The 25,921-nt window shown below is 45.1% G+C and overlaps 1 protein-coding gene across 3 annotated transcripts in view; it reads right to left on the bottom strand.

Moving 5' to 3' along the window:
* Positions 1–24,692, bottom strand: part of LOC147881835 (DNA repair protein RadA-like protein) — a 204,861-nt gene extending 180,169 nt beyond the window's left edge. For all 3 annotated transcript variants that reach the window (XR_015543932.1, XM_087401430.1, XM_087401431.1), the window contains exons 1-3: positions 24,045–24,692; positions 16,237–16,292; positions 10,517–10,575 (exon numbers count right to left, since the gene is read on the bottom strand). Coding sequence is in view for 2 of the 3 variants with exons in the window: in XM_087401430.1 (XP_087257556.1) it covers positions 10,517–10,575; positions 16,237–16,292; positions 24,045–24,682 (753 nt within the window). In the remaining variant the exon portion in view is untranslated. The remainder of the gene's footprint in view (positions 1–10,516; positions 10,576–16,236; positions 16,293–24,044) is intronic.
* Between the last annotated feature and the right edge of the window lie 1,229 nt (positions 24,693–25,921).

Raw genomic sequence — 25,921 nt, 5'->3', positions numbered from 1 at the left:
TGAGGAGAGCGTGGGAAAGGGAGACCTAGGGCAGGATGTGCCCAAAGAGAGATTACCTGGATGTGTGGATCTGGGACGGATCTGGAGCATTCATGGTTGGTGGGGTATCCCAAGGATGAAAGGCTGCATCAGGAGCAGCTCATGTGCAAGAAGATGGCGGGGACACAGTGTCTTGGATCAGGCCTGGCATGAGGCACTCAGTGGACTGCAGCAGGACCCTATGGAAGGCATGATGACATCAGCAATGTATGGAACTGTACAGCGCTGTAGAAGGGCCTGGCAGAGGCGCTTGCATGACGGGGTCCTTGGCAAAGTATATGGGCAGGTCTATGGCCTGCAAGCAGGGCTGGCAGGTGGCAGGACAGCAGCAGCAAAGGGGCTGGACCCTGCATGGAACAAAGGGCCAGCAAAGGGCCCTAAATAGGGCTGGATAGGCAACCAACCAGCCAACCAACTGGTCGGTTGGTTAGGGCTGCTACAGACCAGCCAGTCGGCCCATTTAGAGCTGGCTGATCAGTTGGTTCAAGGGGGCCTTGAGCCCTATAAAAGGAGAGGCTTGTGGCCTCATTTCATATCCAACTATCCAGCGAGGTGAAGGAGAGTGGAAGGTGTGCTGCAGACTGAGTTCCCTAGAGGCTGGACCTTGGCTGTCTTCTAGGGCAGCAAGGTGTTGTGATCATCATACCTTCTGGAGCAGCCATTCACAAGCAGGTTGGAGCAGTGGAACAGGGACCTGTGTGCTGCAGACAAAGCTTGGCAGGGGCTGCCCACCTAGGCTGATTCACAGGCAGTAAGGTGGAGAAGAACACACTGGACGGAAAGTCTACAAACGCTCGAGGTGGAGCACGCGGACTCGAGTCTAGAGATAGCCAGCAGATAGGAGAAGGACCTTGTGGTAAGATCAAAGGACCACATCATTGGTGGGACTCTGGATCTGTCTCTTTTGTATTGTGTCCATAGTTGTGGACGGAAATATATATTTTGGTGGTTTCTCTATCTGGCCGGTTCATTGTCTATTGATGAGTCTGCACATCTATTGAATGCACATAAGTAAAGAAGTTTGTGATTCCACACCCACACCGCACACTGTGTGAGCTCCTGGGCTTTACTGTAAGTCTTCCGCTGCGTGTACCCTCTGTTGGGTATCTTTTCTAACATGGTATCATAGCCCAAGTAGGAGGCTCACAGGTGTGGGAGCCTGAAGGCAAGGACCTTGCTGAAGGACGACCCTGATTCAGAAGCTCTTGGGAATCGCCTTCCACGACTGGAGGATTGTGCCCTTGCGAGAAGGAGGGTGACTCAGGTTCAGTTAGGTGCGTTTAAAGTTCGCAGTCCAGGTAATCTAGAGATGTACTTTTGTTGCAGACCTTGCCAAAGGAAGGACGGGTTGAAACAGACCCTCATAGCATGGTGCCTGGAAGACTCCAGGTTGTTCACTCATTATGAGGGGGACGACTGGAAGATCGTGGAGGCTCGGTTGCTCGAATACAACGCCAGGAATGTGATGGAAGGGGGTGGTGTCAGTAGGTGCTACCAGAGATGGACCTGTGTACCAGGATGGTGTGCGGAAGCGGAACCGGAACCGGACCTGGTGGAGCAAGAGCCACTGGATAAAAAGCCAGGAAAAGATTTCGACATCGAAAAGTTCCAGAGGACTACGACCAGGGAGTTACTGATGCATCTTCATCGACATGTTGGCATTGGGCCGAGATGTGTTGGTGAGAGGGGGTGTTGGAAAGGTCACCTCCCCATCTGTAAGCCCCCAAATGAGGAGAGCGTGGGGGAGGGAGACCTAGGGCAGGATGTGCCCAAAGAGAGATTACCTGGATGTGTGGATCTGGGACAGATCTGGAGCATTCATGGTTGGTGGGGTATCCCAAGGATGAAAGGCTACATCAGGAGCAGCTCATGTGCAAGAAGATGGCGGGGACACAGTGTCTTGGATCAGGCCTGGCATGAGGCACTCAGTGGACTGCAGCAGGACCCTATGGAAGGCGCGATGACATCAGCAATGTACGGAACTGTACAGCGCTGTAGAAGGGCCTGGTAGAGGCGCTTGCATGACAGGGTCCTTGGCAAAGTATATGGGCGGGTCTATGGCCTGCAAGCAGGGCTGGCAGGTGGCAGGACAGCAGCAGCAAAGGGGCTGGACCCTGCATGGAACAAAGGGCCAGCAAAGGGCCCTAAATAGGGCTGGATAGGCAGCCAACCAGCCAACCAACTGGTTGGTTGGTTAGGGCTGCTACAGACCAGCCAGTCGGCCCATTTAGGGCTGGCTGGTCGGTTGGTTCAAGGGGGCCTTGAGCACTATAAAAGGAGAGGCTTGTGGCCTCATTTCATATCCACCTATCCAGCAAGCTCAGGAGCAGACTGGAGCAGCCAGAGCCACTTCCTTGGGCCTCACACTGGGGGTGAAGGAGAGTGGAAGGTGTGCTGCAGACTGAGTTCCCTAGAGGCTGGACCTTGGCTGTCTTCTAGGGCAGCAAGGTGTTGTGATCATCATACCTTCTGGAGCAGCCATTCACAAGCAAGTTGGAGCAATGGAACAGGGACCTGTGTGTTGCAGACAAAGCTTGGCAGGGGCTGCCCACCTAGGCTGATTCACAGGCAGTAAGGTGGAGAAGAACACACTGGAGGGAAAGTCTACAGACGCTCGAGGTGGAGCACGCGGACTTGAGTCTAGAGATAGCCAGCAGATAGGAGGAGGACCTTGTGGTAAGATCAGAGGACCACATCATTGGTGGGACTCTGGATCTGTCTCTTTTGTATTGTGTCCATAGTTGTGGACGGAAATATATATTTTGGTGGTTTCTCTATCTGGCCAGTTCATTGTCTATTGATGAGTCTGCACATCTATTGAATGCACATAAGTAAAGAAGTTTGTGATTCCACACCCACACCGCACACTGTGTGAGCTCTTGGGCTTTACTGTAAGTCTTCCGCTGCGTGTACCCTCTGTGGGACTTGTTACAGAAATTTGGCCAAGGCAATCAGCCTCCGATTGCAGCCCCTTCTCCCATATCTTATTCATGACACTCAGACGGGATTCGTGCATGGCAGAAGCATTTTTTATAACATTTTCTCTTTTTGGGAAGCTTCATAGTGGGCCATGCAAAGCAACCAGAATCTAGCCATTCTACTTTTGGATTTTGAGAAAGCTTATGACAGAGTAGATTGGGGTTTTCTGGAGGGCACCCTTCAACATTTTGGCTTCACTGATGCTTGGATCAGAGGTGTTTCCTCTTTGTACAGATCAGCCCACAGCCAGGTACTTATTGGTGGGGTAAGGGGTGAGAGATTTCAGATTTCCAGATCAGTCCGTCAGGGATGCCCCCTTGCTCCTTTTCTCTTTTTGGGCTGCTGCCATTGCCCCTTCTTGCGCCTATTGCAGGCCTTATGCCTGCCCATTTATTGCACCAAGCAGGCCGCCATAGCCAGAGGCTGTTCCGTCCTTCTGTCAGGCCTGATGCAGGCCCTGAGCCTGCCCATCTGCTCTGCCAGACAGTTCACCATGTCGCTGCCTCCAGCCCTCATCTGCTGCTTCTTTTGCAGGTCCATGGCCTGCCCTTTGCCTTGACAGCTGCCCACATGGCACCTTATGTGCTGCCCATGTGGCAGCCCCAATATCTCCAGGTCTACCTCCCCCATGCTCTCATACGGATTCCCAAGTAGCTTCGGATAGAGGCTGACCATGCCATGCAACCAACACCATGGGTATCTTCCGATTTCGTATTTGCATTGTTCCTCGGTCCAAGATTCTTGTTGGTTTGCGCCTCGCATTATCCTCTATCTCCTAAAACAAAACCACACCTTCGATTAGTGAGTCACCTGTATGTAAAAATTTCTTTAAGCGCGAAACATGAAAAACCGGGTGCACCTTACACCCTTGTGGCAATTCTAATTTATAGGCTACCTTGCCTATTCTCTTTAGAGTTAACCACGGCCCACAGTATCGAGGTGATAACTTAGCGCACTCTCCTGAAGTCAATGACTTCGAGTGCGAAGGAACTCTGAGAAAAACTTTTTCTCCTTCCTTAAATACTCTTATAGACCGGTTTTCATCCGCATATACCTTGGCTCTATCCATAGCCTGGCGGATATTAGCTCTCGCAAGTGCTAGCATCTCCCGCATCTGAACCACAAAGTTCGCAGCACTAGGCACTTTCTGAGGTACTCTAACTATAGTTGGATTTGCCGGTCTATAACCATAGTTCAGCTCAAACGGACTGAACCCTGTAGAGGAATGTTTCCTATCATTGTAGGCAAACTCCAACAATGGCAACCACTTGTCCCATGTATGTTGCCTCAATGACACATATGCCCTCAGCATATCCTCTAAGGTCTGGTTGACTCTCTCCGTCTGACCATCCGTCTCAAGATGATCCCCACTACTCATTCCCAACTCAGTCCTTAGTGTCTCAAATACCGCTGTCCAAAAATGACCGGTAAATCTGACATCTCTGTCTGACACTATGGATCTAGGCAATCCATGCACATGAAATATATGTCTAATAAACAAATCCGCCGCTTGCGGGGCACTAACAGACTCTCTAGTCGGAATGAAGTGAGCCATCTTGGTTAGACGATCAACCACCACAAGGATAGAATCATACCCTCCTTGTGTCGTAGGCAGCCCTACAATAAAGTCCATGGAAATACTCTCCCACTTACTTAGTGGTATTTTCAAAGGCTGTAAAAGTCCGGGTGGCTTCACCCGTTCGGCCTTGCTTACTTGACACGAGAAACACCGTGTCACATATTCATGAATATGCTTTTTCATCTTTGGCCAAAAGAAATCTCGCTTCACGAGATCATATGTCTTCTCGACTCCTGGATGTCCCGCACACGGGCTATCATGGCACTGTCGAATGACTCTCTGCCTGAGATCATTCTGACTATGTACTACAACCTTGCCATTTCTAACTAGCATACCATCCCTTATGGTATATCTTGCATATGTTTGGCCTTTTTTGGTGGATGCCAGGTCATCCTTTTCATTTTCCCCAGGTCTAAACACATGAGCTTTAGGCCATAAGCTATGGACAAACTCGTCCACCTTTTGAGTTTCTCTGATCTCGATCATTAGAGCACTCTCTAATACCGTGAAACTCATATTGTGCATAATGCGAGACAACGCATCAGCAACCTTATTATCCTTCCCTCTTCGGTACCGAATCGTTAAATTAAACTCCTGCATGAGCTCTGCCCACCTGGCTTGGTGGCCCCTCAAGTCAAGCTATTTACAAAAATGTTTCAGAGTATCATGATCCACATCCACATAAAACTCTCAACCATACAAATAATGCCTCCATGTTTTCAAAGCATGGATAACAGCATACAACTCCACTTCATGAGTTGGCCAATTCCTTTGAGAGGGAGAAAGCTTCTTGCTTTCAAAGGCTATTGGCCTTCCCTCTTGAAGGAGAACTGCTCCTACCGCAATGCCACTTGCATCGGTTTCCAGAAACAACGGTTTCTGGCAATCAACTATTTTTAACACCGGTCCTGTGACCACAGCTTGTTTTATGGTGTTAAAACTTTCTTGTTGATTCTGTCCCCAAATAAAAGGTACTTTATCTGAGGTCAGATCAGTCAATGGCGATACTATTTCAGAATATCCTTTGATATGCCTTCTATAAAATTGGACAAATCCCAGGAATGATCGCAACACGGTCAAACTCTGAGGGATTGGCCAAGTTAGTATCGCAGCCACTTTCTTCGGATCCATTTCTACCCCCTCTGGAGTAATTATGAATCCTAAATATTCAAGCCTAACCATACACAGTATAGTTTTCTTTTTATTTACATAAAGACTGGCTTTCCTCAAAGTATGGAACACTATTCTCAGGTGTTCACGATGCTCAGTAATACTTTTACTGAACACTAGAATATCGTCAATAAAATATACTACAAACTTTCCGATATACGGACGTAGTAGATCGTTCGTTCATAAGCATGACGAATGTAGCCGGAGCATTGGTAAGTCCGAAGGGCATTCCCAAAAACTCATAATGACCAAACCTGCTTCTGAAAGCGGTTTTATGCACATCCTCGGCTCTAATCCAGATCTGATGGTAGCCACACTTAAGATCTATCTTGCTGAAAATCACGGCTCCATGTAATGCATCTAGCAAATCATCAATCCGAGCCATCGGATACCTGTGCTTAACAGTGATATTATTCAATGCTCTGTAATCTATACAGAGGTGAAACGTATCATCCTTTTTCTTCTTTAATATCACTAGCGAAGCAAAAGGTGAGAAACTTGGTTGAATCTCCCCCAACTTGAGGTATTCTTCCAGTTGTCTACGCACCTCCACCTCTTCAGTAAAACTCATTCTATAGGGAGGTCTATTTACAGTTTCTGCCCCCGGAATCAGTTCAATCTTATGCTGAACATTCCGCTCTGGAGGTAACCCATAAGGTAGTTCATCCCTAAAACATTCAGAGAACTCCTCTGTTATAAGATTAGCTAGCTTGGCCATCTCACCACTTTGTGTAACATCAGTGCTAGCCGAAGAATCATCAAGCATCATTCATCCTGAATTGATATACGTGCTTTTTCCAATCAATGGCTGGATTCTTCCTAGAATGCCACGCCATACCCAAGGCTATATCCGCATGAGCAAGCTTGGTCATTTCAAAATCAAGCTTCTCAGCATAGTCCTGAATCCGAAGCTCCAACTGGGTAACCCTTTGTCCCATACTTCAGTTGAACTTCCATCTGCCATCCTGACTGTATACGCATAGTCAGATGGACTTGTCTTTAATTTCAGCCTCTTCACGAGCTTGGAGTTAATTACATTGTGAGTTGACGCCGAGTCAAACAACACAATGACATCATGATTGGCCACTTGTCCTTTCATTTTAATTAACTCCGTATCATTAAAGGCTGTATACCCCGTTGCTGCGGGCTTAGATAGGATGTTATCAAGTGCATTCGTTACTAGCTTAGCAACAGACACACATAACAAACAAGGTACTAACCTCTGAGAAGATCCCGCTAGCTGAATCTGCATCTCTTCCGCTCTGGGACTTCCCTCCATCTCCACGTCGCATTCCGAGATCACCATCTCAGCCATCCGACGATCTTTGTTACGTGGACAATCCTTCCACTGATGAGGCTGCAGGCAACCAAAACATAAGCCTTCTCTCCTCGCTTTTTCCCTTTGTTCTGGGTTTAAGAGAGACTTAGACCAAGCCCGGGCTGCCATTGGGGTTACTTTCCTCTTCACTCCAATGATGGTACTTGGTTTAGGAGTTTCAGCCGGTTTCGCCTGCTTAGCTTGACCACTCGGCTGAGAACCACTCCCTTTACTAATCCATTTCTTCTTAAACCCAGATTTCTTCGGATACCCATACTGGGTTCCGACCTGTGCAAACCCACTTGGCCTGCTGCCCTTGGCATCTTCATAGTTCAGGGCTATGGCTATTGCATCATCTAACGTGTTCGCGTACTTAGCCCGAACTTCCATTTTCATTCGATCATTCAATCCAAATATGAAATCTTTCACTTGGATTGATTGAGGCAGGGGTTCGTCAACCTTCATTACACTCTCTCGAAACTTATCAGTGTATTCTGCCACCGATAAATTTCTCTGACGAAGGTTCCTATATTGATCCCAAGCTCGGGATGCTTTGTCAGGAGGTAAGAAGTGTTTCCTGAATTCTCTTTTAAACCCCTCCCAGGTAGTGGATGCTATACCATCTTTTTGTTGCTTAATCTACCACCGATCCGCAACCTCACTAAACATGTGGGTGGCCTCGCGGATCTTCTTGATGTCATTTCTGATTTCACAAATGGCGAATGCCTCGTCCCATTTGTGTAACCAGGTCTCAATGACATCGGAACTACGGTCGTTCATCCGACCAGAATACTTTTCTGGCCTGTAATTGGCAATATTTGGCACTTTAGCCTTCCTAGGCTCGACCGTATGAACACTAGACTCCGGTTCCATTGGAGCCTTTCCCTTCTCCTCTCGAGAAGGTCTGGCAGACATACTATGTATCGCTCTCCTAAGTTCAGACTGCCCTGCATTGGCCTGTAATTGCTGCGCTAACAATTGTTGCAAGGCATCCTCCAGCAATGCAATCCTGCCAGATAAGGTATGAGCTACTGGGCGCGACACCTGCTGGGTCGGCCGGACTCCTGACTCACCAGGGTCCCTCCTGGAAGCCCCTTCTTCCCCTTCCATTCAGTTCAATGGGTGTTTTATTTTGTTTTGTTTTGGTTTTTTTTTTTTTAACACCGCTAGAAAACTGTATTTACAAACTGACGCAATTCAATGTACTGACATTCTGACACAATTCCCTATACTAGGGAGCTCCTGCAATCCCACATGCACACTGACTAGGCATTTGACACAGGCATATATCTCAAATAGTGCTTTTCCCTATCCTAGGGAAGCTCCTGCAAACTAACTCTGACTGTAGCACATAGGCATAATTTCAAGCATAATCTGTCCCTGCTACAGCATCAAAGCTTCATGCAGACTAATCACTTACGAGATCCTGTTTATGAAAGCAGAGCATCAACCGACAAAATCCAGAGAAAAAAACACGGAATTGATGGAGGTCAAAGAGAGCTCCTTGGTCATCAACGATTTCGTCACAGCCTTCTTGGATCATCTTCTGCTTCACCCTCGCTGTCCAAGTTCTGAATCACGGCCAACTGCTCGTCGAATAGCGCTCCACCCTGCGTCACGCCACGCTGCACCTTGGAATTCCTAGATACGTATCTCCGTTCGTTCGTCCGTCCGTCGCAGGTCAGCAGTAGCCGAATCGCTCCACGCTCCTAGTACCTTCCCTTGGGCTCTCCGTTGATCCGGCGTCAGTCACGGGCTATCTGCATCGAAGGGTCTCCTTGTTCACGAATCGCTCCCAATTACGCTGCAATCATGCTGTTCGTCGTCACGGGTAGCCCCTTCCAAATTCGTCGTCGCCCGTCAGCGTCGATCGCATATGTCCATCGCGTGGAGGTCACAAGTGGTCGAGTCGCCACACCTACGCTCCACGCCTGCTATCAATAGCTTTGCTTGAGCGTCGCTCCAGTCACAACTTACGAGCTGGCCGCATGACGTTGGAGGGCTTTGAGCGTATGTGCGCCAGGGAAGCAGGTCAAAGATTGTTACGGGTCAGCCAGACCCATAGCCACATATCACGAGATACGACGAAGCATAATTTTACAGGCTCCGCATAACCTCCGTAATCCTGCATCGCTCATCCCCGAATCATCGAAGGCCTCCCGTCGACCATTGCTGGTTCCGTCGTAGACCACGATCCCTCTCTAACTCCTAGCCTTGGGCTCTGATACCAAATGTTAAACACAACAACTATTCCTACTGCAGATCACGGGAGCAGCACCATTACTTTCCTCCCAGCCAACCTTGCTGAAGCTTACAAGCTGACAGAGAATTACGAATCAAAAACATACGTGAAAATCACACATTCTCTTCTCTCACTAGCTTCAACAAGCCCCATCTCCCTAGATGGATCTAGATGCCACATGTCATCATCACAGGGCCTTCCTAATGCAACATTTCACCCCTCTCTTGGGATGCATTAAAATCCTTTGCCCCTAGGCACATTCCTTGCATTAGGCCCTCAGCCTTAGATCCACCTAGTCTGGTGCTATCAACCCTCACCTAGGACCTTGACATTAATTCCCTCCCGATCATTTACATGAAGCGCAAACAAATAATTACAAACATAGATCCTTTAAGGGAAATGTCGACTGATTCTTCCGAGGTCATGCTACCTCGGCTAGAGCGTAACATACGCACTTAGATGATGGATCCTTGAGCCAAGGGATAACGTGTCATGGCACCTTCCTCTAGCTTCCACTACTCATTGGTTGAGCTCTTGGTCTTCTGCTCCACACCCTACTAGCTCGAGGACGAACTAGGAGGCACATTCAATGCACCATTACATTTGCAACATGTGCGTGTTAGCTGCATCATTGAGATCCACAACCGTGCCATCTTAAACCATGTGCACCTCTATGAATTCTCCACGTGTTTGTGTAAGCCCGTATGCCACATAGGTTGTCTGATCCAACCATGCTCTTCCCCTAAAGGGGCCCATGATGATGAAGAGCTTCATGGACTTTGAGCCATTCCATGGCAAGGTCCTTCACATGTCCCATTGCATATGGAACCATGTATAGTTGGCATATTTGGGGTGATGTTCACATATGGCCTCCCTCATTTCCAACTTCTGTCCTATTTTCACACTCCACCTTCCCACTCTTTTTTGAGCCTCTATGCCAATATCTATTCATAAGTCCATCCATGTATTTGCATATGTCCCTTCATATCAATCTATATGCTTGAATGATTGCATTATTAGCCTATACAAGGGTTCTATTGCATCATGGCATCTCTACTTTTCGACAAACCTATGCAATGAAGTCTTGCTACCCCTCTTTCCACTTTCACTCTTGGTGGGCGCTAAACTTGTCGTTGTTTTCATCTTTAGTTCTTCTAAAAAGCACAAAAAGGGAGTCTAGGTGTGAAACCTGTAAAAGAAGTGTACTTTTGCCAACACCAGGGTCACCTCCAAGAAGTATGACGGATCCTACAAACAATCATATATAACCATTTAACCTATGATGCATATGTGTGCATACCCAAATCTTGTACAAAATCAAAATAGAGTAGTACCAAAAACAACGGAATTCAAAGAAAAGTGAAGGAAAGGCATCCTGGAAAGCAATGAAAAGTTAATCGCCTCATACGCAACCATACACATTATTATCTAGCTAAAGTCTCTTCAATAGAAGCCATAACTTTTGTAATGTTACGTTGGAAGAACTTAACAAACAAGACAAACCTATAAAAGAAAGAGAATGAAGGGCTGGAAACCAAAAGATAAGAAACATATCCCTGAGATAGCATATGCAATTTGCAATATTCACATCTATTACTATTTAAATACTTATTTCCAAAATACAAAGAGCATGAAAAGGGTCAATTTGTTAACATGGGTTTGCTACAAAGAGGAATGCATATCTAAGCACTCTTCACGACATGACATATCCCACTAGGATGCTCATGTAGAGACACCTCTATTTTTTTCATTCATCAATTTGCAAGCCAGGTTGTCAAGTGCTACCTTTTGGAAAAAATGATAAGCTATGGAGTAATTTTGCATTAGCTTTAAGTAAAGGTCAAAAAGAGTGGTAGGTAGACCTTAGGTCCTAAAGTACGACATCCATGATTGTTATGTCATGGACAAGTATTTTTTTAAAAGGCCAGATGATGTGGCAAGCCCCCCCATACATCCATCAATCAATGACTAAGGGGATGATTGCAACATGGGACCATTCCATTGGTCTATCTCTTGTGGCCTTACCCACACAGGCATGCACTTACCATCTCATTCACCCTAGGGCAGCCAATCATATGCAAGTACCCCATTTAGTGCATGTGTTTAATGCATTCTAACATTAGCCTATCTTACAATTGGCTCCTTTCTATCCAAGGCATTGAAAATCATCTCTTCCATTTCAATTTGGAAGATTTGATAGTCATCCCCCAACTCGGATTCAATTGTGGTTGAGGAATAGTCCATTTAAGACATCTTTGCTCATTCTGAGAGTGAAGCCTCAGGGTAGGCATCGATTACAATTCATTCTTTGCCTCAGTCCAAAATCAAATTCCTGGTGGAAATATCAATCTAACAATCGGACCTAATAATCCAAGGCCTTTCGAGGAGTATTGAGTATCGCAATGGACCGTCTGCCATCCATAGGACGTGTAAGTTGCACATTGTTATTACCCTAGAAACTTGACATCCCCCCTCGGATTCAATTGTGGTTGAGCAATAGTCCATTTCAGACATCTCTGATCATTATGAGAGTGCACCCTCAGGGCAGGCATCGATTACAATTCAAAATTTACCTGGATCCAAAATCGAATGCTTGGTGAGAATATCGATCTAACAATCGAATGTAATAATCCAAGGACTTCCGGAAATGGGGTTCTCAGACCTTTATAAAAACGTACAGCAACAAGTACAATCATAATTGGTTCTGTACTCATATGGTTGGGGGGGGAAAAGGGGTTCCCAGACCTTTATGAAAACGTACAGCAACAAGTACAATCAGAGTTGGTTCTGTACTCATATGGTTGGCTGAACAAGTACAAATCCGTGCCCCAAACAACCTGTACTTGTTGCTGTATTGTCGACCAGTGCAGCCTATAAATAGGCCCTCTTCAGACACCTATATTTTTCCTATCCACGCCCCATAGGACAACCAACTCTGATAAGTTTGGTGGCCCATTTAGCTGCCCTAAACCTAGGACGTACAATTGCAGCCCACATGGCAGTGTTTCTCAATCCCCCTACATGTGCCCATGTGGCACAATCTACACCCAACATGCTGTAGTGTCAAGCCCCATTGCACTCCTTGTTTAGGGGCTAAGAGGTTGGCATTGACCCTTAATATCATTTAGATGACACCATGGTTCAATAGCCACTCTATCGCAGCTCCCATGTGGGACCTTCATCACTTGGTCCACGAACCCCACCAATGTTCTAGACTAGATCCAGTTGTTTGTATACGATGAGGACCAGAACCTGGAAGTATTGGAAGTACAATCACTGGTCCAAGCCAGGAAGATAACCGAGCACCAACAGGAGGAATAGACTAGACCCTACACAGTATCAAGCATCTTGGGCATGTTTCAACTGATTTGCTGTAAAGTGAGAACCATATGGCTATATACCTTGATGAATCCAGGAACATTCCCAAACTCATCCTCTAAAAGCACAACATAGTGCAGTTTCAATTTCATGATAGTCACTCATAAGGTTGAAAACCATAAACTCCTTCACGCATAGCAGGGACTAGCTACTATGACATCCCCACTGACGTCATCAGCGCCCAACAATGGGTGTAGACCATAGTATAAAAATAAGCTCTCACATATACAAATCCACACACCCACATATACTTGGGCATCCATTTATAAAAGTCTTCGTACTGAGTTTCTGTCAGCACTCCGGAGGTGTAGGGCAGACTCAACCATGACGGAGGCTAGCACTAAAGGAGAAGGCTAATCAAAAAGTAGTCCAAAACCTCTTCATTCAAGCTACAATTGCTTGTGAAGTCCAAACGATTTCATTTTAGTCTCTCCCAAATGAGCATATAAATCTAGCTGATAGGGCAATGCACCATTTAAGATAGGAAGAATTAGCGCAATACCAGCAGGCCGCAACATGGACGAAAACTTCACACGGTCAAATTTGCATGTCCGCTCATACGACGGAAGCATATAACTAGATGAATCCAGGAACATTCCCAAACTTATCCTCTAAAAACACAACATAGTGCAGTTTCAATCTCATGATAGTCACTCATAAGGTTGAAAACCATAAACTCCATCACGCATAACAGGGACTAGCTACTATGACATCCCCACTGACGTCATCAACGCCCAACAATGGGTGTAGACCATAGTATAAAAATAAGCTCTCAATCCAGACACCCACAAATACTTGAGCATCCATTTATAAAAGTCTTCGTACTGAGTTTCTGTCGGCACTACAGAGGTGTAGGGCAGACTCAGCCATGACGGAGGCTAGCACTAAAGAGAAGGCTAATCAAAAAGTAGTCCAAAATCTCTTCATTCAAGCGACAATTGCTTGTGAAGTCTAAACAATTTCATTTTAGTCTCTCCCAAACGAGCATCTAAATCTAGTTGATAGGGCAACGCACCATTTAAGATAGAAAGAATCATCGCAATACCAACAGGCCGCAGCATGGACAAAAACTTCACAAGGTCAAATTTGCATGTCCGCTAATACGACGGAAGCATATACCTAGATGAATCCAGGAACATTCCCAAACTCATCCTCTAAAAACATAACATAGTGCAGTTTCAATCTCATGATAGTGACTCATAAGGTTAAAAACCATAAACTCCATCACGCATAGCAAGGACTAGCTACTATGACATCCCCACTAATGTCATCATCAGCGCCCAACAATGGGTGTAGACCACAGTATAAAAATATGCTCTCACACATATAAATCCACACACCCACACATACTTGAGCATCCATTTATTCGTATTGCCCTGGTAACTATGCCCTATTCAGCAACATGCCAATGATCTCTCTTGGAGAATCCTCCTTGTCACCTACATTTGTTAGTCTCTCAATCTCCGCAAAGTCTGAGACACTAAGATATTCATAAGACATGCAAACGGATCCAAATTCCTCTTACCTTGAGACTTTCCTTTTGTGTGTCTAGAAGGCTTTCAGTCTCCACCTAGACAAATATTGTGACCCTCGCATGCATTGGAAATCCATGATGCACAAAGAGAAAACATACCATGATCCGTATTTTTCTTGCCTTTGGAGCGAGTCAAGTACCTTCTCGAAGTACCCATAAGGACAGCGTTCTTTTAAATCTCTAGGCATTCACGAACGTGTTCCACTCCTCCACATTCCATCACATCCTGGTCTACTACAGCCTTTTACTCAGCATGATCTGAGCAACATGTGATGTCCATCACCTTCACAAAAGGATATGGATCCTCCGATCCTCAAACCGATTGCTATCAAGCTTTTGGCACACTGCTGTGCAGGTTGATCCTTCAGAACCTTCAGCTTGACCAAATGCTCGTTGACAGGTTCCCCCTCTCTCTGAGTCATCGTGTATAATTGATATCGGAGGTTAAGTATTCGCACTGCATTGTTGATCTCATATAGATCTTTCAAGCCTAGCTTGCAATATCCACCAACTAAATGCAATGCACACAAGAATTGATCTGCAATCGTTCCAATAATCATCGACAATTTTTAGCACCGTCTTTAACCTCGTCTAGATCTGCCTCCATCACTAAAGACACAGGCTGTCTACTACTGTTTCATAGATTTCAATAAAGCCTACGACACAATGCCGCGTAACAGGCTATGGGAAGACTAGAAAACCTCAAAGTTTCTCAAGAAGTTAGAGAAGCCACATACCAACTCTATGAGAATGTACTAGCTGAGTTAGCACAGCCACTAGCGGATGGGTCATGCTCCAAGGGAAAAGTTGTAATAAGAAGCGACATAGGGGTCTACCCCCTCTAACCGACACTCTTCGATCTTTTTATCGATGAGTTGGGAGAGTGGATGAAAATACACAGCAAAGAGGCGGTTCAGATTGCAAGTACGCTTCGCTAATGCTTATCTACGTAGATGATGTAGTATTCTTCACAAAGAATAAGGAGAGCCTGCAAGCACATTTGGATGAGCTGAGAGATTTCCACGAACACTCGGGGATGCAGGTCAATATAGATAAGACAAAGGTAATGGTCGGCTGACCAGACTAGGCCGACCCAGTCTGTGCACGTTCTCATGCCATTGGCCAACTCTGCCAGTGGCAATCTGCCAACTCCACTGCAGGACTACTAACTACCGTTTGTACTTGATGCACTGTACTGCTGACCAGCACTGCCCGTATTTAAACCAATAGCTGCCCCAAACAATCTGTAGTTGCTGCTGTACTTCCGACCGGCACATGTTCCAACCAATTCAACCTATAAATAGGCCCTCTACAGGCACCTATACCTGTCTGTAGGACAACCAACTCAGGTGGGTTGGTGGCCCATGAGGTAGCCCTAAAACTCAGGATGTATGGTTGCTGCCTATGTGGCGGCCTCTGTCATTCATGGCACAATCTACACCCAAGATGCAGTGGGTGTCAAGTCCCTTATTTGGGGACTGAAAGGTGGGGCATTGACCCTCCCAACACTCCCTCCCTCGTCCTACTCAAGGCTTCCAACAATGTGCAATAGGAGTATAGCAGCAGCATTGCCTTCAGTTTGTTCAGGCACTTGGCTGAGCTCATAGGTTCAGCATTTGGCTGGTAGTTTTGAAAGAGCGTTCTGTACTGGCTGCCATTAGATGCCCAAACTTGGCTAAATATAGAAAGATGCTCTTCCATATTTTCAGCCTCACCCTCTAGAATCTCGCTAACCCCAAGGTTAGCTTCTAGCAACCACAGGTTAGTTAGAGATGTAACATGCGTGCAAGTTGCAACTACTAATTGATTCATCCAAAGACTATTGCCAATCCCATGGCCTTTGAAGAAAACAGAAGCAACAATACAACTCATTCTTTAACACTGGTTGATTCATCTATCAATATATTTTTTTCTTCGAATTGAAAAACAAGAAAGAGTGAAGAGAGGTATATCAAAAGTGTGCACAAAAGCTTTCCATACTTGGCAAATAACCATACCTGGTACAAGGCCACCACCCAAAACCCTTGAGATTTCCATGCCTGTCGCTCCTAGTCTGCCAACCCATCCAATGTTTGAGGCAGTATCACCACATTGCATTATTCACGACCAAAGCAACACAACTTTCAATGAACTACCACTTGATAAGCAATGACATGGTGAAATTGCCTAACGACACACACATGACAAGAGGGAATAATATGCTGAAGTAGGTATTTGCGTTGTAAATATAAAAACCAAGATGAAAGGATTACCATGCATGCAAAAGTTCAAAAACGAAAAACTATAACAAGTGAAATAACATACATAGTATGAATAGGGTTTAGTTTTCATAAGCATGGAAAAGTTCATTTTCTAAACACAAAATGACAAGAATTAAGTTCTTCAATAACCAGTAAAACAAAGAAGGAAATTTCCTATGAATGTATGTGTACCACCCGAACACAACAGTACTTAAATATGGATTTATGCGTACAAATATGTGGCTCTATAATTAAAAAGGCACAAAGCTAGATTGAGACTGAGGCAAAGCAAGAAAAAGATCAACGCTATCAGACCGAAATTTCTATCTTACAGAACTGAGGTGAAGCAACCAAACAATCATGGCTAGCTTATTTATTTGTTCATAAAGGTGATTCCTCTGTTTCGTTCCTTATCTAATTGTTTATAAATTTTTGTTTCTAGTCAAATTAATCCTCCTTTCTCTCGTAATTTTTTCCTTAGGAGGGTTATTTACTCTAGCATTACTTAACCACAGACTGTTGTAAGATTTTTTATTTTATTGTATTTATCTTAGACCATAGGCGTGGTTTACCATTAACCATGGACTTGGTTCATTAATTATCTTCAATATTTGTGTTTAGATGTTGTCTATTTAATTTTTTCCTATAATTCCTTGGTTATATAAAAAAACTCTATGGCCTTCTCACACGTTCACTTACTTTTAACTCTACTTCCTTATGTGTTTCTACATATACAATTATTTACCCTATCCATGTTAATAATTTGTGTCCTAAAAAGATGATATAGAGTTTTATCCTCATTTAACTCTTTTTATTCTCAAAAGAGGATGTGGAGGACCCCCTCTTTAATCAGTTAATCATTTACTTGTAATCACCTACTCATTATTAATGCCTCAAGGACCCCCTTCTTTTTTTCTCTTTATTTTAATTTTCTCCACCTTGATTATTGATTGTTTACTCCTTAAATTCCAATCATGGGTGTGGATTACTATTAAGCAACTAAGCAATTCCCACTTTACGGGGCAATCAAATGGCTTACAGGCCAGCCAAAAGGCCAGCTCTCTCAGCCAAACAAATGGCCTGCAAGTCCAGCTGGTCTGGCCGACCAGATCTGGCCGACCAGTTGGCTGACCAGCTGGCAGGCCCACCGACCAACTGGCAGGCCCAACCGACCAGCTGGCCGACCAGCTGGCAGGCCCACCGACCAGCTGGCCGACCAGCTAGGTCTGGCCTATAAGAGGCCTTTGCCCTCACTCTTCTTTTTTCACTCTTCCTGGACAGGACAGGACCTGCAGCTGATCCTCATCTCCTCCATCTTTTGCTGCAGGCCCGCCTGCTCCATCTACCTCTCCTCTGCTGTCTCCCTCTCCTGCCTCTCCTTCATGCCTCCTGGTTGCTTCATCCTCTACTCCAAGATCTGCTCCCAACTTCTGCTCCTCTGCTCAGATCTGCTCCCCTACTTCAGCTCAGCTCCTTCTGCTCCAGATCTGTCCCATCCTACTCCAGATCTGTCCCCTTCTGCTCCTCTTCTCCAGATCAGATCCTTCTACTCCAGATCTGTCCCATCCTACTCCAGATCTGTCCCCTTCTGCTCCTCTGCTACATAACAGCTCCTTCTGCCCTAGATCAGTTCCTTTTCTTCATCCTATTGCTATTCCAGATAGCCTGAAGGTTCCTTCCTCAGAGCATGCTGGTTTCAGCCATCTCCAAGGGCAGCTCCAGCTCCCATCATCCTCGTCATCATTGAGCTACACGGAGGACTGCGTGACGCTCCCTCTGCGGCTATCTGTTCTACTGTCTCTCTACAGATTCACCTCAGCCACGGTCCTTCAGACACGATGGCTTGAGGTTCTTGTATTCAGTTTTTCATATTACCGACAGGCACTATGTTTTCTGAGTTCCGTTCTTCAGTTGTATCTGAGTATTGTCTATTTTCTGATCGCTCCACTGCAAACCCTATGGTTTCTCTATCGTTTCTCTATAATTACGTCCCATCTTTAATTCATGTAAATTTGTTTCCCTTAATTATCATTCAGGATGTGAATTATCCCCCTTCATTAAGTAATTTTTTGTACAATCATTCATTGTTAAACTGTCTTTACTCTAGGTGTGGACTACCTCCCTAATGAATTTTTGCATTTTTCCCCCAAAAAAAAATTAACCTTAGAATCTGTAGGTAAGTCTTTGTTCCTAGGTAAAGCGAAACAAGCCAAAAAGCATAAGCTTTACTTGCCTTCCCAAATTAAGCTATATTGTTCTGACATATGGTTTCTTTATTTCATGCTTTGCATGATGTATTTCTGCCTTGAGTTTCTTCTCTCAGCTGTTTCTCTCATACTTAACAGGAGCATTCGAAGGGGCCATTCCTTCCTTTCATTCTTCCATCATCACTTAGCAGCAGCACTTCAGCTACAATTCAGTCCTACAGCATAGCTTCAAGCCTTCACAGTTCGGTAATGGTAGTTTCAAGACTAACCAGTCTGTGAAATGGTAGTTACAATGCAGTTGGAATGGCATTTACAGGAGCATTCGAAGGGGCCATTCCTTCCCTTCATTCTTCCATCATCACTTGGCAGCAGCACTTCAGCTGCAATTTAGTCCTACAGCATAGCTTCAAGCCTTCACAGTTCAGTAAGGATCTACAGCAAGTATGCCCAATTTTTCCCCAATTCTAAAGCAGTGAGGGAAAAGACGTTTTGACCCTCCACTCCTCCTTACATGAAAGCTTTCAGCCTTTACCGACAGTAGTAATTCCATCACTCACAGGCATGCTACACATGAGTACATATCAGTTCACAGTTGAGTCCTACCAGCTAACAAGAGTAGTTTAAGCTCACATGCGTGTTACATCATTTCTGCCACATCTCAGTCTGAGTCATCGTCACCTTGAAAAGAGAACATGTTCCTCTCTTTATGAGAGCACTGTTAGAAATCACCCAACAGAGGGTACGCACAGCGGAAGACTAATAGAATTGCCAAGGAGCTCACACAGTGTGGTGTGGGGAGTGGAATCACAAACTTCTTTAACTTATGTGCATAGCATAGGTGTGCAGACTCATCAATAGACAATGAGCCAGCCAGATAGAGAAATCACCAAAATAATATATTTCCGTCCAAATCTATGGACACAATAGGGGAGTGGAATCACAATTATGTGCATAGCATAGGTGTGCAGACTCATCAATAGACAATGAGCCAGCCAGATAGAGAAATCACCAAAATAATATATTTCCGTCCAAAGCTATGGACACAATACAAAAGAGATAGTTCCAGAGTCCCACCAAGGTGTGGTCCTCTGATCTTACCACAAGGTACTCCTCCTATCTGCTGGCTATCTCTAGACTCGAGCCTGCGTGCTCCACCTCGAGCGTCTATAGACTTTCTGTCCAGAATGATCTTCTCAACCTTGCTGCCCTGTGTGTCAGCCTAGATAGGCAGCCCTCCAAGCTCAGTCTGCAGCTCTTCCTTCTCTCCTGGTCCTCCACGAATAGGCTCCAAGAGTATGTCTCCTGCTGCTCCTGCCTGCTTGTCTTTTGCTGCTCCAGAAGATGTAGAATGAAGCCAAGGGCCTCTGTCACCACAATGTAAATATCCTAAGTCAAAGTACAGTTGACCATTTATTTGATCATAATTAAAGAGTTTTATATGTGTTAATTACGGTCAAAAAGTTATTTTAATGGTCAAAGGATTGACTACGGTCAAAGATACTTGACTCTAGTCAAGTAAACCTGACTACGGTCAGAGAGTGTTGACTTCGGTCAACAAGTCTTGGTATGCGCCAAGAGGGTTAACCCCGGTTAACCAAGATGTGCCAACCTCGGTTGGAGAGACTTGGCTATAATTAAGGCGCCTTGACCTTGGGTCGAAGCTCTTTAATTATAATCAAGAGTGTTGACTCCGGTCAACCAGAGAAAATATATATATATTTATTTATATATATATATATATTTGTTTAGATGTGCACATGTGTTTAGTGGGGACGCCCACCGTGACTAGGATTAGTCCACAGTGTGTTATTTGCATGCAAAGCACTAACAATTAATGGGTACCATGGTGGTGCGCTTTAATTAATTGTTGCAGGTACTAGAAGGATTATTTTTCCAAAGCGAAATGGGAGCCTGACAAGCATCCAGGAAGCGGTTCGTGTGACCGAGAGCTTTGAAGACTCCAGAATGGCCCATAGTGGCTTGTAATAGGTTTTAGTCTAGATTTTAGACAAGTGGCATGTTGCCAATTTGAATGGGGCTTGAAGCTCTTGTAAAAGAAGAATTCTTTTCATGTTTAGAGAGAGACTTACGAGACAGCTTGAAGCTGAACTTCTGTAATAGATTTTCTGAAATGAATGAAGACCTTTGGGGGGGTCCAGCCCGACAATTTGTCCTGGGCCCTAGTGTATGTTCAGAGAGAGAGAGAGAGGGAGAGCCTTTGGAGAGTTAATTTCCGTCGTGGAAATAAAGTCAAAGCTGTTTCGTCAGTTTGGGTTGTATAAGCCATAGCTGTTGTATCACCCTTCGTCGAATACGGGTTGTATTGCTGGTTGTAGCCTCTGCTTTTATAGGCCCCAAGGGGCTGGGAAAACCTACAGACCCAGCAGCCTCTAATGGCCGACTGCTGGTCGGTTTTCTTCCCCCCCCTGCCCGACTTTTCTGGCCCCTCCTGGGCCGACTTTACTGCCCTATATAAGGGCTGTTGCTGGGCTCTTTTGGGCTGCTGCCTGGCCCCAAGGGCAGCCCCCATTGGGCCCTACCCTTGGGCACATCTATGGCCAGGTGGCTGGCCCACCATAGCCTCCACCTCTGCCCCTTCTGTCCTGCTGGTTCTGCCCTCTGCCAGGCTCTCTCCAGCCACGTGTGCAGCACCATACTGATCCGTACTGCTACTGAGGTCAGCCGCCATGTGTCGCATTCATACAGCCACTCCTCGCCTCTGTCTAGAGCTCCAAATCGCCACTGATCTGCTCCTGGACCTTCTCTAGATGTGCTGCCCACATGAAAGCCATGATGCTGTCCATGTGGCAGCCCCTTTCTCTCTTTTTCTGTGGGGTACTGCCCTAGGTCTCCCTCCCCCATGCTCTCCTCATATGGGGGCTTACAGATGGGGAGGTGACCTTTCCAACAAGCACATGTTGCTATGTGAACTTTAAATATGATAGATATCTCATTTTGCACGATTGCAATTGGGTGTATTTACAGTGTTTGGACTAAAAATTTGTATCTTCCCAGTTGAGTACATCATCCCAAGTTTCTTGTTCTTTTAAGTTGTAAATAATAATGTAGCCGTCATTAAAGCCCGCAATGTGAGCCAGGCAAACTCGGTGTAAGACTTTGACTTCAACATTCGACACAAAGAAAACAAGGTGAATGATATATCTATCATTCATTAGGCCTGCCTCTGCGTGAGTGAAATGCCAACAGAGCATAAAATTGGAGGCCCCAAAGGAAGAAGGAGATTAAGAGTGTGCAAAGAGGAGTGCATGAGAAGGCCCAAAAGTCATAAAAGGGGACCCCAAATCATCAATACCCTCCACCGAGGTTGGGAGCAGCCAATGGGAATTTCGAACACCCAAAATAACAATGAATGCACCTAACAAGTGCACCAACCACAAATTAGCACATAACATAGCATAAATAATAACAATAAATTTTCCCATCTCAAAACCACAACCTTCACTAAGGCCTACCCATGGCAGGCCAAAAAGACAAAATGAATGGTGCTACTAAGTTCACTTTTAGACACAATTTCAAAACATGGAAGGGTGACCTTTCAATACTGTCAATTCCCAGTGCAGGTTAACATAGAATTTGAATAGTGGTGTAGGGGTCTCAATGATATTGGTCTGCCTGACTTGAGTAAAACATGATCAGGAACTGCCAAATGGCAATGTTTCTATGTTATAAATGCAACTGTAGATTGAAGACATTTTCATTTGATGAGATAGAAAAGGGCATTGCAGAAGAAACTATTCTAGGTGGGAACGGAGCTGGCAAACCGCATACTAGCACGGAAAGTATGTAAAAAGAAGTGAAAGTGCAAAAAAGGCACACAATATGGAGGCGCTCCAATGAGCAAGAGCTTTGGCTTTTGCTATCTACAATCAAAGGACTTTTTTCCATGGTTCTACACTTAGCAACTCCCTCATGCATACAAAAAGGGCCCATCGGTTTCCACCAATGGTATATAAGTCTTGCCACAAGAACCAAGGGTTCCATATGGTCCCATGATATCAATCTCTAATTGTCTTTGCCAAAGGGTAGAAACATCCAGAGCCACTGGCCAAAAAATGGCACTGCTAAGGCACGCATTGGATTCGGACATGATCAATGCATAAGTTTGTCTACATAATGCATTCATTACATTTGTCTATGGAATGAAAATGTTTGCAACAAAAGTGTAAAAAAAGTTGGATAGCATGATGTTTGCATGGAGGCCCAACGTGGGTTTCGATTCAGCAGTTTCCCAAATGAATATAAACAAATGTTTTAACTGTTAGGGGTAATATCTACAAGCATGAACAAAATTCTCTCCTCTAAGGAGGAAGATCTAGTCTGAAGACAAAACTTCCACTGATCAGTGATAGAAAACATTTCAGATCCTCTTATCTGGTCTATAGTCAATGCGTAAAGTGCTCTGACATCATTGTACAAATCATATGAATATAATATAATCAACTTTTTCTTTGCCCAAATATATATATATATATATATACACACACACACAAAAACATGCATAAGGATTTCACATCCATATGTTTTGATCCTTAAAATATTTTGGTTGTCCTAGGGCGCGAAGAAGGTTTTCTAACGAGATGTTTGGGCCTGTCGTGCCCACAAGACAGAGAAAGTGGCATTTATAATGTACCCACAAGTCGCATCTGGTAGACATGATCACAAACCTATGGATTGCTTTCACTTTGAATTCAATAATCAAATTCAACCGAGAGTAAAACTTTCATGCAACCGTTGCATTTTGTGCAGAATCATCAAAAATACCAGGACATCTAAGGACAGATGACGAGATAGCATGTAAGGCTTTACAAAACTGCGAAGTGTCCAAAATAGAGCAGACGTGCTTCGCAGCACACTCCACGTGTCAGTTCGTCCGCCCAAAGCGACCTCAGCTTTCTGCAAAGAGCCGCCACGCTCACGCATACGCCACGTAAATATTAAATCGCACGCTGACTGTGCAAACTTAAGTGTTACTCGCGCTGTTCCAGCTCAAAGAGTATACAAAGAGAAGTTTGCGACATTGGGCTCGCCGCATTTCGCATCCGAATGTTGTGATTAAAGGTCGCATTACGTCAGATATTTGGACAATATTTGGTATCCAAAACAGTCCGGAACAATCACTTCAGGTAAGACTGTCCCCGAGTTTGGCTCCGTGGAAACATTGAGACGCAACGGTATTGGTAAACGAACTGGCAAACATATCAAAAGGAAGACGCGTTTCGGAATTCTCTTAAGCAAATCTCAATGCCGCATAGACAGTAACCAAATAGAGAAAAATTTTAAACGAAACCGATCCTTCGATTAAAGTCGATTAGCAAAGAGATGTTGAATCTCACGTACAAGGGAAGCCGCCACTGGGACTCCGAAATTCCTCTTGTGATATCGGAGAGACGCTGTGGACCTATCAAATCTCCCGTCTTGAACCACGACCTGGTGTCGTGAGATTTTGCCCTGGCTCCAATCGCCACTTGTTCGGCTCTGAATTCGTTCGGCTTCTTCGACAAGACGACGGGCACTGCTTCCGCAGCTCGAACACCAGCTCCACCCCCGCCGCCGTCCGTCCCCAATCGCTCCGAGTACTTCCGGAGGCTGTTGGGCATCTTGCAGCTATTGCAAATGCCCCACCACTGGCCGTAGGAGTCACCGCAGTTCTGGCAGACGTAGACGGTGCGAGATTTGGCGGGCTTTTTGCGGAGAAGCTCACCAGAGTCATGAGCGAAGCTGGAAAGGGAACGGAGGGAAGGAAAGCGAGGGGGAGGGGGGGGGAGGGGGGAGGGGAGGAAGGGGAAGGGATGGGAGAAGGAATGGGAGGAGGGAGGCAAGGCATGGCGATGGAATGTTAGGGTTGGGAGACGGAGGGAGCAAGAGGAAGAGGAAGAAGAAGAAGAAGCAGCAGCAGCTAGCAAACGAATGTGCATTTTGAAGTAGCTCGTTTTCAACAGTCCCTCTGAACACTCTCTATACATCAACCTTTGCATATTTGACACAGCTCCCTTTCCACAACAAGCTTCCCTCCCTCTTTACAAACTTTGCAACGACAACCATATAGCACGTGTTTAGCTTCAGTTAATCTTCCTATGAGTCACAGTGTCTTGCCCAACCATTTTATCAAACTTTGCTTTGATTCTTTGGAATGCCCATTCAAACTCATCTTTCAAGTTCCCTCCTACCCCCCATGCGGCATCCAAGGTACCTGATGTCCTGGCCCTTTGCGACCCATTTGAAATCAAATCTATATGTCCATTGGGGCTACTCTGCCCAAGAGAGCCATAGGGCCTCAGTTTTATTATTGTTGAATTTCGAACCAGACAATTCTGCAAACTCATTAAAAACTTCCATAAAATTCTCGATATTCTCTTCAGTTCCCTCAAGAAGGGTCGTGTTGTCGTCTGCGAAGAACTGTGTGCAATAGTTGGTACCATCTGGGAGCAGCAGCCCCTTCAGTGTTCCTCAGCTCTAGTGCAAATCTATTTGACTCAATAGTACTATGGCAAATAGGAGAGGTGCCAGTGGGAATCCTTGCCTAATTGATCTATGCATCTCAAAACTCTAATAATGGTAACCATTAACAGCTATCTAAGCCCAAGCATTGGAAAAAAGCATTCTGACCATACCGCAGAACTTCTCCCCAAATCCCAGAGCTCGCATTGTGCGTAATATAAAATCCCATGACACCCTGTCGGATGCTTTCTCCAAGTCCATGTTTAGCATCACATACTGTTTGTTTTGAGCCATTGTGTAATCATGGCGTTGAGAACCGCATCTTTGATGTTCCTTCCTATACTAAAATCGTACTGTCTCTGGTGAATAATTCTTCCTAGAATGAACTTTGATTCTATTAGCTAATAGTTTGGCCACAATCTTGTAGGTTGTGTTGAGCATTGCCAATGGTCTCCACTAGCTTGGGAATAGCTTATTGTGGCTTTCGGGAATCAACTTGATATCTTATTGTGGCTTTTGGGGATAGCTTTTGGCACGCACTCAATTTTGGTCATCCTCAATAGGTTTTTGGCCTGCCCTTTGGGTAGGTCTAAGTGGAGGTTTTCTCTAAGAAGCTAAAATTCAAAATTTTCATTTTGTGAAAGTCCTAGATTTTATGAATGGTCCAACTCCCCACTTTCTATTTCTTTTCCTTGAAATCCTCCACCTTTTTCTCTCCCCTCTCTCTCTCTTCCCCCCCCCCTCTCTCTCTCTCTCTCTCTCTCTCTCTCTCCCCT

The sequence above is a fragment of the Dipteris shenzhenensis genome, chromosome 30 (assembly GCF_047967505.1).
Source record: "Dipteris shenzhenensis isolate YYH24624 ecotype China chromosome 30, Dip_SZ_1.0, whole genome shotgun sequence".
Lineage (NCBI taxonomy): Eukaryota > Viridiplantae > Streptophyta > Polypodiopsida > Gleicheniales > Dipteridaceae > Dipteris > Dipteris shenzhenensis.
The sequence above is the reverse complement of the archived record's forward strand: the minus strand, read 5'-3'. Positions and strand labels throughout refer to the sequence as shown.